Source organism: Delphinus delphis, chromosome 2 (assembly GCF_949987515.2).
Source record: "Delphinus delphis chromosome 2, mDelDel1.2, whole genome shotgun sequence".
NCBI lineage: Eukaryota > Metazoa > Chordata > Mammalia > Artiodactyla > Delphinidae > Delphinus > Delphinus delphis.
Genome location: NC_082684.1, coordinates 26,968,234 through 26,983,309, shown reverse-complemented (window position 1 = coordinate 26,983,309; position 15,076 = coordinate 26,968,234). Strand labels below are relative to the sequence as shown.

Below are 15,076 nucleotides of genomic sequence, written 5' to 3'. Positions count from 1 at the left end.
CAGTATTTATTTCATTTAGCTCAAGTTAATACTTTGAGAATTACTATCTTAAAACCCTTTTGAGTGCTTTTCTTCTGCTTGTTATTTTGCATCTGTCAAAACTTAGCATTTTATAAACACTGATTGACCTTGAAGAGCAATATTTTTTTATATATAAATTTATTTATTTTATTTTATTTATTTATTTTTGGCTGCGTTAGGTCTTCGTTGCTGCGCGGGCTTTTCTCTGGTTGCGGCGAGCCAGGGCTACTCTTTGTTGCAGTGCGCAGGCTTCTCATTGCGGTGGCTTCTCTTGTTGTGGAGCACAGGGTCTAGGCACGCGGGCTTCAGTAGTTGTGGCATGCGGGCTCAGTAGTTGTGGCTCACGGGCTCTAGAACACAGGCTTAGTAGTTGTGGTGCACAGGCTTAGCTGCTCCACAGCATGTGGGATCTTCCCAGACCAGGGCTCAAACCCGTGTCCCCTGCATTGGCAGGCAGACTCTCAACCACTGCACCACCAGGGAAGCCCAAAGAGCAATATTTTTTAATTAAACTTTTTATTGAAGGATAATACACATACAGAGAAGTGTACAAAGAAATATACACCTGATGAATTTTCATGAAGCCGTATCCAAGTAACCCAGCATCTAGATCCAGAAACAGAACATTAAGAAAGAATCCCAAAAGTTCCCTGTGCCTTTTCTAGTCACTGTCCCTCTTCCCCTACTACCCACAGCTCAAGGGTAACCACTGTCTTGTCTAATAACATAGTTTAGTTTGAAGAAATGGTGTTAACATTTAATCTGAAAAGTTTTGGAGAGTCCTTTAGTGAGCTTAAGGTAAAGAAGAGCATGGCTGTAAACTGTTACCCTTTGTTTGACTTGTTTCTCTTTCTGAAGGTCTTTAGGAGAAGCATGATTGAATTAGAGCAAAGAGCTTGGATAGTTAATACTCAAGTACCTTGTTTGTGGAAAAAATGGAAGTTCTATTCTGTACATTTTTCTGTTTTGAGGAGAAACAAAATTTGTAGTGTCACTTTCTTTTCTGCCTGTGTCTTTGGCTTCAAAGGAAATTATCACCTCTGCATTTAGACCTGTCTACCTTTGATGTTCTGTCCTCCATGTTTCTAATTATTAAATCAGCATGCTGATTTAGACTTATTCCCAGGACTCTGTAGGATATGAAAAATGGATTGTTTCCCTATTTTACATGTTTATACTTACATTTCACTTTGGGATTTCAGAATTAACTATTCATGGAGTACCTAACTTGCAGTTAACTCTTTTGCCGTATAGATGTAAATGATCAATATAAGGTGATTTGGTGGAATTTTCCAAACCACAGGCTTTATATTGTAAATATCTACCTGTTGTAGTGTTCTTTGCATTCTAAAAGTTTTCTTATGATTTCAGTCAAATTCTTTTATTTTCTTATTTATAAATTGAATTGACTCCTAAGCTTTTGCTCTTTAAAGAGTGTGTGTGTGTGTGTGTGTGTGTGTGTGTGTGTGTGTGAGAGAGAGAGAGAGAGAGAGAGAGAGAGAGAACCCATGTGCATACACAGGCCCATATGCTTTTTTAAAATTTATTTTTTTTATTTATTTATTTTTGGCTGCGTTGGGTCTTCGTTGCTGTGCTCAGGCTTTTGTCTGGTTGCGGCGAGTGGGGTCTACTCTTCGTTGTGGTGCATGGGCTTCTCATTGGTGGTGGCCTGTCTTGTTGTGGAGCATGGGCTCTAGGCGTGCAGGCTTCAGTAGCTGTGGGGCACATGGGCTTAGTTGCTCCGCGGCATGTGGGATCTTCCAGGACCAGGGCTCGAAGCTGTGTCGCCTGCATTGGCAGGCGGATTCCTAACCACTGCGCCACCAGGGAAGCCCTCCATATGCTTTTAAACTGTGGAAGTTGCCAGATTGGGGACCTCTGAATAGGAAAATTTGCCCATTCAACAGTAGTCTTGTTGCCTTGCTAACTAGGTTCTTTTAGATTTGACTGAGGTTTCAGTTTTAAGACTATTAAGCCATGAGATTGAATCCCCAACTAGGACTACGAATTAGGAGTTCATCTGATATAATTTTATTAGAGTCCTTTTTATATGTTTTGTACTCTGGCTATGTTTTAAAAATTGTGGTAAAATATCATAACATAAAATTTACCATTTTAGGGAATTCCCTGGCAGTCCAGTGGTTAGGACTTGACACTTTCATTGCTGTGGGCCCGGGTTCAATCCTGGTGGGCAACTAAGATCCTGTAAGCTGTGCGACATGGCCAAAAAAAATTTTTTTTTACCATTTTAACCACCTATAAGTGTACAGTTGAGTATTTTGTTTTTAGAACTTGTAGTCATTCGTATCAGTTCTTTTCAACAGATATTTAGTGGGGATCAGCTATATGCCTTGTGCGGAAGTTGGTAGGTCACTGGAAAATTATGAAAGAAATGTAAATATAGTCCCTGTTCTCAAGGAGATTAGCCTCATTAGGGAAAAAAGATATGTATACACCGGTTAAATAATGATTCATGGTAGATAAGGCCTAAGATGTTCAAGGAAAGCTTTGTATAAACGTGAGGCTCAGCTTGGTCCTTAGTCAGGGGTAGGATCTATCTAGGTTGAGAGGAAGGAGGAAGTAGGGAACTAAAATAGCATACCAGCGTCCTAGCTATGGCAATCAGAGAAGAAAAAGAAATGAAAGAAATCCAAATTGGAAAAGAAGAAGTAAAACCGTCACTGTTTGCAGATGACATGATACTATACATAGAAAATTCTAAAGATGCTACCAGAAAACTACTAGAGCTCATCAGTGAATTCTGTAAAGTTGCAGGATACAAAATTAATACACAGAAATTTCTTTGATTTCTGTACACTAACAACAAAAGATCAGAAAGAGAAATTAAGGAAACAATCCCTTTTACCATTGCATCAAAAAGAATATAATACCAGGAGTAAACCTACCTAAAGAGGCAGAAGACCTGTATTCCGAAAACTATAAGACACTGATGAAAGAAATCGAAGATGAGACAAACAGATGGAAAAATATATTCTTGGATTGGAAGAATCAGTATTGTCAAAATGACTGTACTACCCAAGGCAATCTGCAGATTCAGTGCAATCCCCATCAAATTACCAATGGCATTTTTCACAGAACTAGAACAAAAAATATTAAAATTTGTATGGAGACACAAAAGACCCGGAATAGCCAAAGCAATCTTGAGAAAGAAAAACAGAGATGGAGGAATCAGGCTCCCTGACTTCAGACTATGCTACAAAGCTACAGTCATCAAAACAGTATTGGTACTGGCACAAAAACAGAAATACAAATCAATGGAACAGGATAGAAAGTCCAGAGATAAATCCATGCATCTGTGGTCAATTAATCTACGACAAAAGGAGGCAAGAATATACAATGGAGAAAAGACAGTCTCTTCCATAAGTGGAGCTGGAAACACTGGACAGCTACTTGTAAAAGAATGAAATTAGAATATTCTCTTAACACCATACACAAAAATAAACTCAAAGTGGATTAAAGACCTAAATATAAGACCAGATACTATAAAATTCTTAGAGGAAAACATAGGTAGAACACTCTTTGACATAAATCACAGCAATATCTTTTTGGATCCACCTCCTAGAGTAATGAAAATAAAAACAAAAATAAACAAATGGGACCTGATTAAACTTAAAAGCTTTTGCACAGCAAAGGAAACCATAAACAAAACAAAAAGACAACCCACAGAATGGGAGAAAATATTTGCAAACGAATCAACTGACAAGGGATCAATCTCCAAAATATACAAACAGCTCATGCAGCTCAATGGCAAAAAAAATAAACAACCCAGTCAAAAAGTGGGCAGAAGATCTAAAAAGACATTTCTCCAAAGAAGACATACAGATGGCCACAATGCACATGAAAAGATGCTCAACATCACTAATCATTAGAGAAATGCAAATCAAAACTACAGAGACGTACCACCTCATGCCAGTCAGAATGGCCATCATTAAAAAGTCTACAAATAAGAAATGCTGGAGAGGGTGTGGAGAAAAGGAAACCCTCCTACATTGTTGGTGGGAATGTAAGTTAGTGCATCCACTGTAGAAAACAGTGTGGAGGTTCCTCAGAAAACTAAAAATAGAATTATCATATGATCCAGCAGTCCACTCCTGAGCATATATCCAGAGAAAATGAGTCTGTCATACAGAGTGAAGTAAGTCAGAAAGAGAAAAACAAATACCATATGCTAACACATATATATGGAATCTAGAAAAAAAAAAAAGGTTTCTGAAGAACCTAGGGGTAGGACAGGAATAAAGACGCAGACATAGAGAATGGACTTGAGGACACGGGGAGGGGGAAGGGTAAGCTGGGACAAAGTGAGAGAGTGGCATGGACATATATACACTACCAAGTGTAAAGTGGATAGCTGGTGGGAAGCATCCACGTAGCACAGGGAGATCAGCTCGGTGCTTTGTGACCACCTAGAGGGTGGGATAGGGAGGGTGGGAGGGAGACACAAGAGGGAGGAGATATGGGGATATATGTATATATATAGCTGATTCACTTTGTTATAAAGCAGAAACTAACACACCATTGTGGAGCAATTATACTCCAATAAAGATGTTAAAAAAAAAAGATACATGCACCCCAATGTTCATTGCAGCACTATTTACAATAGCCAAGGTATAGAAGCAACCTAAATGTCCATTGACAGAAGAATGGATAAAGAAGATGTGGTACGTATATACAGTGGAATATTACTCAGCCATAAAAAGGAATGAAATAATGCCGTTTACAGCAACATGGATGGACCTAGAGATTATCATACTAAGTGAAGTAAGTCAGACAAAGACAAATACCATACGACATCACTTTTGTGTGGAATCTAAAAAGCTATACAAATGAACTTACTTACAAAACAGAAACACGTAGAAAGCAAATTTATGGTTACTGAATGGGAAAGGTTGTGGGAGGGATAAATTAGGAGTTTGGGATTAACATATATACACTATTATATATAAAATAGATAATCAACAGGAACCTACTGTATATCACAGGGAACTCTACTCAGTGTTCTGTAATAACCTGTATAGGAAAAGAATCTGAAAAAGAATGGATATATGTATATGTTTAACTGAATCACTTTGCTGTACACCTGAAACTAACACAATATTGTAAATCAACTATACTCCAATATAAAAATAAAAATTAAAAAAAATAGTTTACCAGCTATTTCATTGTTAAGTCCATTGCCTTTCAGAGAATCTTTTGCTTTTCTAGCTTTGAAGCTCTCACTCTTTTTTTTTCTTCTGGCCGCGACGTGTGGCATGTGAGATCTTAGTTCCCTGACCAGGGATCAAACGCACACCCCCTGCAGTGGAAGCACAGAGTCTTAACCACTGGACCGCCAGGGAAGTCCCCCCTTTCTTTTTTTTTTAAATAAGCTGAATATTCAGTTGAGGGAACATATTTTTGCCACATGTTTTTAAAAATCACAGAAACTAAACTTACTTATTATGTAATATAGACACTATTAAAAATCCAGATTTATAGTGATAGAAGGGTTAAACTTCCTATTAAAATTCTGTGCAAATACCTGTGTTCATGTAATGTTAAACTTTTCAATATATTACCAGTTGGGAATAGATATTTCATTAGTGAGTTTAGAACAATTTCGCTTATAGTTTTTATGAAAAATAATTGTACAAAAAAGAGCATGTAATGAAATACATACTTATTGAAATTAATCATGAATTCAGATAAGAAGTTTACAGTGGGTATATATAGTATATAAAGAATAAGTTATGATTAATTCTGAATAAACTTGTACTGACACTTGATGGCAAAGGATGGTGCCCATTTTGTTAGTCTATGTCTATAATGGGTCAGGGGTTTCATCTGGGCTGAACATATTCTCTTACAATAAGAATTACGAAGTTAAAACAGTATTTTTTCTTTCTCATATCTGCAGACAGGCAAACATACACCTAGGACCGCCATGTTCACGTGACATCAAGAGGAAACGGAAACCTGTGGCTACAGCATCTCTGTCCAGCCCAAGTGCCAGTAATTATATATGTAGTTATCCTTTATTGACCACCTACTGTGTGTCAGGCACTGAATTATATGTTTTATATACCTTTTCATCTCTGACCCTGAAGTCTGTGCTTTTCCACTGTGTCTTACAGCTTTCTTGAGTTTGAATCCCTATATTCCACTATCAACAGTCTTTAGTCATCTGTACTTTTGCTTTAGCACAGACAGGAAATTAGGTGTGTGGTAATGAAAATCCTGGTAGGGTGGCAGTTTAGTCAATAGCGAAGGAGCCATATGGATTTATTTACTTTCATGTTTGGTATACAGCACAATACATTATCACTGTTTTAATGTCTAATAGAGTGCTAATATTCTACCATTCAAGAAATTTCTAATTAAGTTTTCAAGTTAAAACTTAAGGTTTTCTAGGCAAAACTGGTTCATAGAAACCAAAATAATGGTTATCTTCAGTGGGAGGTAGTGACCAGAGGAGGACATAAAAAAGTCTTCTGGGATGCTGGAAATACTTTATATCAAGAACTAGGTGGGGATTACATGAGTGTGTATACATGTAAAGATTCACTGAGCTGCACATTTACATACATACAGGTATGTTATCCTTAAATGAAAAAAGGGGAATAATTACGTATTTATATCAGTAAGAATACTGGATGTCTATAGATATTTTTCTTTGAAGTTAAGAGAAGATAATTAAATGTAATTATTAATCATAGGAAATAATACTTTGTGTATTTCAATACATTTTGGGGTGAATTGCTCTGGTTAAAAAGGGCATATCTGCTTGTAGGACCTATCAGAAATACCTATGGTTATTTTCTTGATGATGGTGAATTCACTCTGAGGGAATTGAGCATATCATAAATTATTTTATTTTCTTCAGAAAATACTATATATTATATAGATCAGAGTAATTGATGCCTGAGTAAAGAGTAGACCTCAGACAGATAGGAACTCTTATTTCTCTAACTTTACTTAGTAAGTTTCAACATACTCTGAAATTGACCTGTTTGAGCTTCTGTTTGGAATGGTTGCTTGGCAGTGGTTCATACTGAACATTCTTAACCATGGGTCTGATGATTGTAGTAAGTTTTTCTTAGGGATTTTCACATGGCTGTGCTCTGAGCTGAACATTTTACATGAATTATTTCACTTAACCTTTGCAACAACTTTATAAGGCAGATGCTGTTTTTATTCCCAGTTTACACATGGGAAAATTAAGGCTTAGAGAGGTTAAATCACTCACTGAGGTTATATGGTTAATAAATTGTAGAGCCAAGATCAGACCAATTTCCCTATGACTCTTGAGCTGCCCTCTTAAACACTGCAGGTGTTTGGTCTTGTATACGACAGAATTGGTTCCAAACCATGACTCCATGTCAAAACCCAGATCCTCATCCAGTCTGTGGAATTGGAAGCAATAAAACACAGTCTTTATCTTTTTGTTCTTTTTTTCCCCCTTAATATCTAGCTCTATTTTTAGCTTTTAGTTGTTTATAAGAGAAGAGCTGTTGAGAAGTTTATAATCCTTATTCCATATTCAAATCAGGAAATGTACTGGGAAGTATTAACCAAGACTTGAGCATTCAGCATTTCCCCTACTGAGCCCAACTCCTCTCACTTGTTGACTCAGGCCTGCTTCACTGAACATTTTTTTTGTTTTCTATCCACAACCTGAGTGCCCCATGGAGGTGAAGGACATAGCCCAAGCCCACGCCATCAGTCAGTAGAACAAATGGGCTTGCTCTGCCTAACGTCGGGCCATCTCGGATTCCACCTCTTTTATAGAAATGAGTGATGAAGAGAGGTGCGTTCCGCTTTGCCGCTGTATTAATACACATCAGGGGCCAGCTCCTGCCATTAAATCATGCTCCTGCATACATCTGTTATCGGACTCCTCACCAGTGTGATGAACAAGACTGCAGATAGAGGCTTCCTTGTGTCATTCTTTATAGGATTTTCCTAAAAGAATAAATAGCTCAGATCTCTGCCAACACTCTCTCCTGTCACTGTGATGAATTCAGCTTCTTTCTTAAACATGCAGCCACAAATCTTTTCCCTTTTCCCCTCCCCCACTAGTGGAAAGTTTTAAGTTGACTGCATTTAAAGATATTAATAAGGCTAGAAAGGTGAAGAGCAAAAGGGAATAACATGCCTTCCTGTCTTTTTCGTACTAATATTAACAAAGGCCAGGGAAAAGGACCTTTTCATAGGGTCATTAGGTAGATCCATCTTGAAAGTGTAGCACCTCTATTTTCTTCATTTTATCTCCACTCCCCTTCCCTCTATGGCTTTATAACATGCAGGTGCCTGGTGTACAGATCCACCCCTGGATCCTAGTGAGTAACTGTGTTAACCTGCTTTTCAGGTCGATACAGCAGAACAGGGAATGCCCACCAATGTCTCCCTCATGCTGAAGTGTACCAGCTGTCATATATTTTCTTAAAGATTGTAACTGGAAGAGAAAAAAGGGTTATTCTCTCTAAAATTTGAGAGACTTAAGTAGTTATAAGAAACATAAGGAACTCAGATGAAAATATGACTTCTTTTCCTTGAGATGATTTTCTTCATTAGAATGGCAAATCAGAGCTTTGGGTGGGCAAATCCCATTCCTTTATAAAGTAAACACATGGGGCTTCCCTGGTGGCGCAGTGGTTGAGAGTCTGCCTGCCGATGTGGAGAACGCGGGTTCGTGCCCCGGTCCGAGAGGATCCCACATGCCGCGGGGCGGCTGGGCCCGTGAGCCATGGCCGCTGAGCCTGCGCGTCCGGAGCTTGTGCTCTGCGGCGGGAGGGGCCGCAGCAGTGAGAGGCCCGCATACCGCAAAAAAATTTAAAAAATTAAAAAAAAAAAAAAAGTAAACACATGGCTGTAGGTGAAGGAGAATTGGGATAATAAGATATTCTGTTAAGAGCCCTGACTTTTGTTTTTTTTTTTTTTGGCGGGATCTTACTTCCCTGACCAGGGATTGAATCCGTGCCCTCTGCAGTGGAGGCGCGGAGTCCTAACCACTGGACCGGCAGGGAATTCCCACGAGCCCTGACTGTTTTGGCCATCCAAGAGCCATTTCTGACCTTCTTCACCCTGGGATAGGATATGTGTCCTTAGAAGGGTACCCAACAGTTAACCTGTTAATTAGTTACATAAGATTTCAAATACCAGGCCAGCAATGCTAGCGATGCATTCACAAGGGCAGGAATTTTTACCTGTCTTGCTCACTGCTGTACCCCACTGCATCTAAAAAATAATGCTCCACACATAGAGCAGTCTCTAGATATTTGTTGTATGAATAAATGAATAGAATATTAAAGATGAAACAGTTATTCTCAATATTATTCTAATCCTGTGATTGGATTCAGTAGTAGTTCCATTTCAGGTTGGCCCTTGTCTCAGGAGTCATAGGGCAGACTCTTATTGCCTACTGTGCCTTTTAATTAAGTTTAAATGTTTTCTAAAGTTAAAAATGTTTTTTAAAATAAATATTGAATGGCCACAAAAGAACATTTATAGAAAATGTATAAGATATAAAGAAAACCAATACAGCAACTATCCATATACCCACCATCCACTTTAAGAAAAGGAACATCACCTTTAAATTTTTCTTCCCACTCTCCTCAGAGGTAACCATTATCCTGATATATATTTTTGGTTAATCATTTGTCATTCTTTGTTTTTTTCAACTAGTTTTTACAGACATATGTATCTCTAAGCAGTATATTGTCTAGTTTTGCATGTTTTTGAACCTTGTGTAATGGAATGTTGTATTTTATAAGTTACAAGTTTCACCCATTTATGTTCTTGAGATTCGTTCAGGTCTTATCCTACCAGAATCCATTCATTTTCTTACTGCCATATGTATGGTATTCCATTTTATCAGTTGACAGATATAATACAATTAACTGTTCTTGATGAACATTTCAGTCATATTCTTATGCTGTTTTACGCTATTGTGAAAAGTACTGCACCATTCTTCAGGTGAACATATGCAAAAGTTTCTCTTGGCCATTTCACAGTTCTTAGGATAGCTATATCAAAAAAAAAGAAAAAAAGTTGTTGTTTGAAGGATGTGGAGAAATTGGAAACCTTGTGCATTGCTGGTGGGAATGTAAAATAATGCAGCCACTGTGGAAAAAGATACGGTAGTTCCTCAAAAATTTAAACATAAAACTACCATGTGATCCATGGTAGTTCTGCTTCTGGATGTATACCCAAAAGAATTGAAAGCAAAGATTCAAATAGATATTTGTACACCCATGTTCATAGCAGCATTATTGACAGTAGCCAAAAAGTAGAAACAACCCAAATGTTCATCACTGGATGAATGGATAAATAAAATGTGGTATATACATTCAGTAGGTTATTACTCAGTCTGAAAGCCTTCATTATAAGAATGAAATTATGAATGTTACAACATGGATGAAGGCAACATGTTAAGTGAAATAAGCCAAACACAAAAGGATGAATACTGTATGATTCCACTTATAAGAGGTACCTAAAACAATCCAATTTGTAGAAACAGAGACTAGAATGCTGGTTGCCGGGGGCTGCAGGAGGAAGAGAATGTGGAGTTATTGTTTAATGGGTAGACAGTTTCCATTTGGGATGATGAGAAAGTTCTGGACATGGATGGTGGTAATGGTTGTGCAACAATGTGAATATACTAAATGCTACTGAACAGTATGCTTAGAAATTATTAGAATGGTACATTTTATATATATTTTACCATAATAAAAAATATGTAGCAAAACAAAGTTTTTCTAGGACAGAGTTTTTTTGTTTTGGTTTGGTTTTTTTAACATCTTCATTGGAGTATAATTGCTTTACAGTGGTGTGTTAGTTTCTGCTGTATCACAAAGTGAATCAGCTAGCTATACGTATCCATATATCCATATATCCCCTCCCTCTTGCATCTCCTTCCTACCCTCCCTATCCCACCCCTCTAGGTGGTCACAAAGCACCAAGCTGATCTCCCTGTGCTATGCAGCTGCTTCCCACTAGCTATCTATTTTACTTTTGGTGGTGTATATGTGTCCGTGCCACTCTCTCACTTCGTCCCAGCTTCCCCTTCCCCTTCCCCATGTCTTCAAGTCCATTCTCTACGTCTGCGTCTTTATTCCTGTCCTGCCCCTAGGTTCTTAAAAACCTTTTTTTTTTTTAGCATACGGTATTTGTTTTTCTCTTTCTGACTTAGAGTCTGCAGACTCTAGGTCCATCCGCCTTCACTACAAATAACTCAATTTTGTTTCTTTTTATGGCTGAGTAATATTCCATTGTATATATGTGCCACATCTTCTTTATCCATTCATCTGTCAGTGGACACTTAGGTTGCTTCCATGTCCTGGCTATTGTAAATAGTGCTGCAATGAACATTGTGGTACATGACTCTTTTTTTTTTTTTGCGGTACGCAGGCCTCTCACTGTTGTGGCCTCTCCCATTGCGGAGCACAGGCTCCGGACGTGCAGGCTCAGCGACCATGGCTCACAGGCCCAGCCGCTCCATGGCATGCGGGATCCTCCCGGACCGGGGCACAAACCCGCGTCCCCTGCATCGGCAGGCGGACTCTCAACCACTGTGCCGCCAGGGAAGCCCCTGACTCCTTTTGAATTATGGTTTTCTCCGGGTATATGCCCAGTAGTGGGATTGCTGTGTCGTATGGTAGTTCTATTTTTAGTTTTTTAACCTCCATACTGTTCTCCATAGTGGCTGTATCAATTTACATTCCGACCAACAGTGAAAGAGGGTTCCCTTTTCTTGACACCCTCTCCAACATTTATTATTTGAAGACTTTTTGATGATGGCCATTGTGACTGGTGTGAGATGATACCTCATTGTAGTTTTGATTTACATTTCTCTAATGATTAGTGATCTTGAGCATCCTTTCATGTGTTTGTTGGCAATCTGTATATCTTCTTTGGAGAAATGTCTGTTTTGGTCTACTGCCCATTTTTGGATTGTTTGTGTTTTTTTTTGATATTGAGCTGCATGAGCTGCTTGTATATTTAGGAGATTAATCCTTTGTCAGTTGCTTCATTTGCAAATATCTTCTCCCATTCTGAGGGTTGTCTTTTTGTCTTCTTTATGGTTTCCTTGGCTGTGCAAAGATTTTTAAGTTGCATTAGGTCCCATTTGTTTATTTTTGATTTTATTTCCATTATTGTAGGAGGTGGGTCAAGAAGGATCTTGCTGTGATTTATGTCATAGTGTTCTGCCTATGTTTTCCTCTAAGAGTTTGATAGTTTCTGGCCTTACATTTAGGTCTTTAATCCATTTTTGTTTTACTTTTGTGTATGGTGTTAGGAAGTGTTCTAATTTCATTCTTTTACATGTAGCCGTCCAGTTTTCCCAACACCACTTATTGAAGAGGCTGTCTTTTCTCCCTTGTATATTCTTGCCTCCTTTGTCAAAGATAAGGTTACCCTATGTGTGTGGGTTTATCTCCGGGCTTTCTATCCTGTCCCATTGATCTATATTTCTGTTTTTGTGCCAGTACCATACTGTCTTGATTACTGTAGCTTTGTAATATAGTCTCCAGTCAGGGAGCCTGATTCCTCCAGCTCCGTTTTTCGTTCTCAAGATTGTTTTGGCTATTAGGGGTCTTTTGTCTTTCCATACAAACTGTAAAAACTCTTGTTCTAGTTCTGTGAAAAATGCCATTGGTAATTTGATAGGAATTGCATTGAATCTGTAGATTGCTTTGGGTCGTGTTGTCATTTTCACAGTGTTGATTCTTCCAATCCAAGAACATGGTATATCTCACCATCTGTTTGTATCATCTTTAATTTCTTTCATCAGTGTCTTACAGTTATCTGCATACAGGTCTTTTGCCTCCTTAGGTAGGTTTATTCCTAGGTATTTTATTCTTTTTGTTGCAGTGGTAAATGGGAGTGTTTCCTTAATTTCTTTTTCAGATTTTTCATAATTAGTGTATAGGAATGCGAGAGATTTCTGTGCATTAATTTTGTATCCTGCTACTTTACCAAATTCATTGATTGGCTCTAGTAGTTTTCTGGTAGCATCTTTAGGATTCTCTATGTGTAGTATCATGTCATCTGCAAGCAGTGACAGTTTTACTTTTTCTTTTCCGATTTGAATTCCTTTTATTTCTTTTTCTTCTCTGATTGCTAGGGCTAAAACTTCCAAAACTATGTTGAATAATAGTGGTGAGAGTGGGCAACCTTGTCTTGTTCCTGATCTTGTGGAAATGGTTTCAGTTTTTCACCATTAAAAACGATGTTGGCTGTGGGTTTGTCATATATGCCCTTCATTATGTTGAGGTAAGTTCCCTCTATGCCTACTTTCTGCAGGGTTTTTATCATAAATTGGTGTTGAATTTTGTCAAAAGCTTTTTCTGCATCTATTGAGATGATCATATAGTTTTTATCCTTCACCTTGTTAATATGGTTTATCACATTGATTGATTTGCGTATATTGAAGAATCCTTGCATTCCTGGGATAAACACCACTTGATCATGGTGTATGATCCTTTTAATGTGTTGTTGGATTCTGTTTGCCAGTATTTTGTTGAGGATTTTTACATCTATGTTCATCAGTGTTAGCGGCCTGTAGTTTTCTTTTTTTGTGACATCTTTGTCTGGTTTTGGTCTCAAGGTGATGGTGGCCTCGTAGAATGAGTTTGGGAGTGTTCCTCCCTCTGCTATATTTTGGAAGAGTTTGAGAAGGATAGGTGTTAGCTCTTCTCTAAATGTTTGATAGAATTCGCCTGTGAAGCCATCTGGTCCTGGGACTTTTTTTGTTGGAAGATTTTTAATCACAGTTTCAATTTCAGTGCTTGTGATTGGTCTGTTTATAGTTTCTATTTCTTCCTGGTTCAGCCTTGGAAATTGTGCTTTTCTAAGAATTTGTCCATTTCTTCCAGGTTGTCCATTTTTTTGTCATAGAGTTGCTTGCAGTAATCTCTCATGTATTTCTGCAGTGTCAGTTGTTACTTCTCCTTTTTCATTTCTAATTCTGTTGATTTGAGTCTTTTCCCTTTTTTTCTTCATGAATCTGGCTAATGGTTTATTAATTTTATCTTCTCAAAGAACCAGCTTTTAGTTTTATTGATCTTTGCTATCGTTTCCTTCATTTCTTTTTCATTTATTTCTGAACTGATCTTTATGATTTCTTTCCTTCTGCTAACTTTGGGGTTTTTTTGTTCTTCTTTCTCTATTTGCTTTAGGTGTAAGGTTAGGTTGTTTATTTGAGATGTTTCTTGTTTCTTGATGTAGGATTGTATTGCTATAAACTTCTCTCTTAGAACTGCTTTTGCTGCATCCCATAGGTTTTGGGTTGTCGTGTTTTCATTGTTATTTGTTTCTAAGTTTTTTTGATTTCCTCTTTGATTTCTTTAGTCATCTCTTGGTTATTTAGTAGCGTATTGTTTAGCCTCCTTGTGTTTGCATTTTTAAAGTTTTTTTCCTGTAATTGATATCTAGTCTCATAGCATTGTGGTCAGAAAAGATACTTGATACGATTTCAGTTTTCTTAAATTTACCAAGGCTTGATTTGTGACCCAAGATATGATCTATCCTGGAGAATGTTCCATGAGCACTTGAGAAGAAAGTGTATTCTGTTTTTGGATGGAACGTCCTATAAATATCAATTAAGTCCATCTTGTTTAATGTGTCATTTATAGCTTGTGTTTAATTATTTATTTTCATTTTGGATGATCTGCCCGTTCATGAAAGTGGGGTGTTAAAGTCCCCTACTGTGATTGTGTTACTGTTGCTTTCCCCTTTTATGGCTGTTAGCATTTGCCTTATGTATTGAGGTGCTCCTATGTTGGGTGCGTAAATATTTACAATTTTTATATCTTCTTCTTGGATTGATTCCTTGATCATTATGTAGTGTTCTTCTTTGTCTCTTGTAATAGTCTTTATTTTAAACTCTAGTTTGTCTGATATGAGAATTGCTACTCTAGCTTTCTTTTTTTTGTTTGTTTTTTTGGTTTTTGTTTTGTTTTGTTTTTTTTGCGGTACACAGGCCTCTCACTGTTGTGGCCTCTCCCGCTGTGGAGCACAGGCTCCGGACACATAGGCTCAGCGGCCATGGCTC

The 15,076-nt window shown here is 37.8% G+C and overlaps 1 protein-coding gene across 4 annotated transcripts in view; it reads left to right on the top strand.

Moving 5' to 3' along the window:
• Positions 1–15,076, top strand: part of GPATCH2L (G-patch domain containing 2 like) — a 66,356-nt gene that overhangs the window by 39,662 nt on the left and 11,618 nt on the right. For 2 of the 4 annotated variants that reach the window (XM_060004147.1, XM_060004148.1), the window contains exon 9: positions 5,939–6,033. In XM_060004147.1, the coding sequence (XP_059860130.1) occupies positions 5,939–6,033 (95 nt within the window). Of the gene's footprint in view, positions 1–5,938; positions 7,793–15,076 lie in introns of those variants that run through there. The other 2 variants (XM_060004145.1, XM_069540414.1) reach the window with 2 other exon arrangements.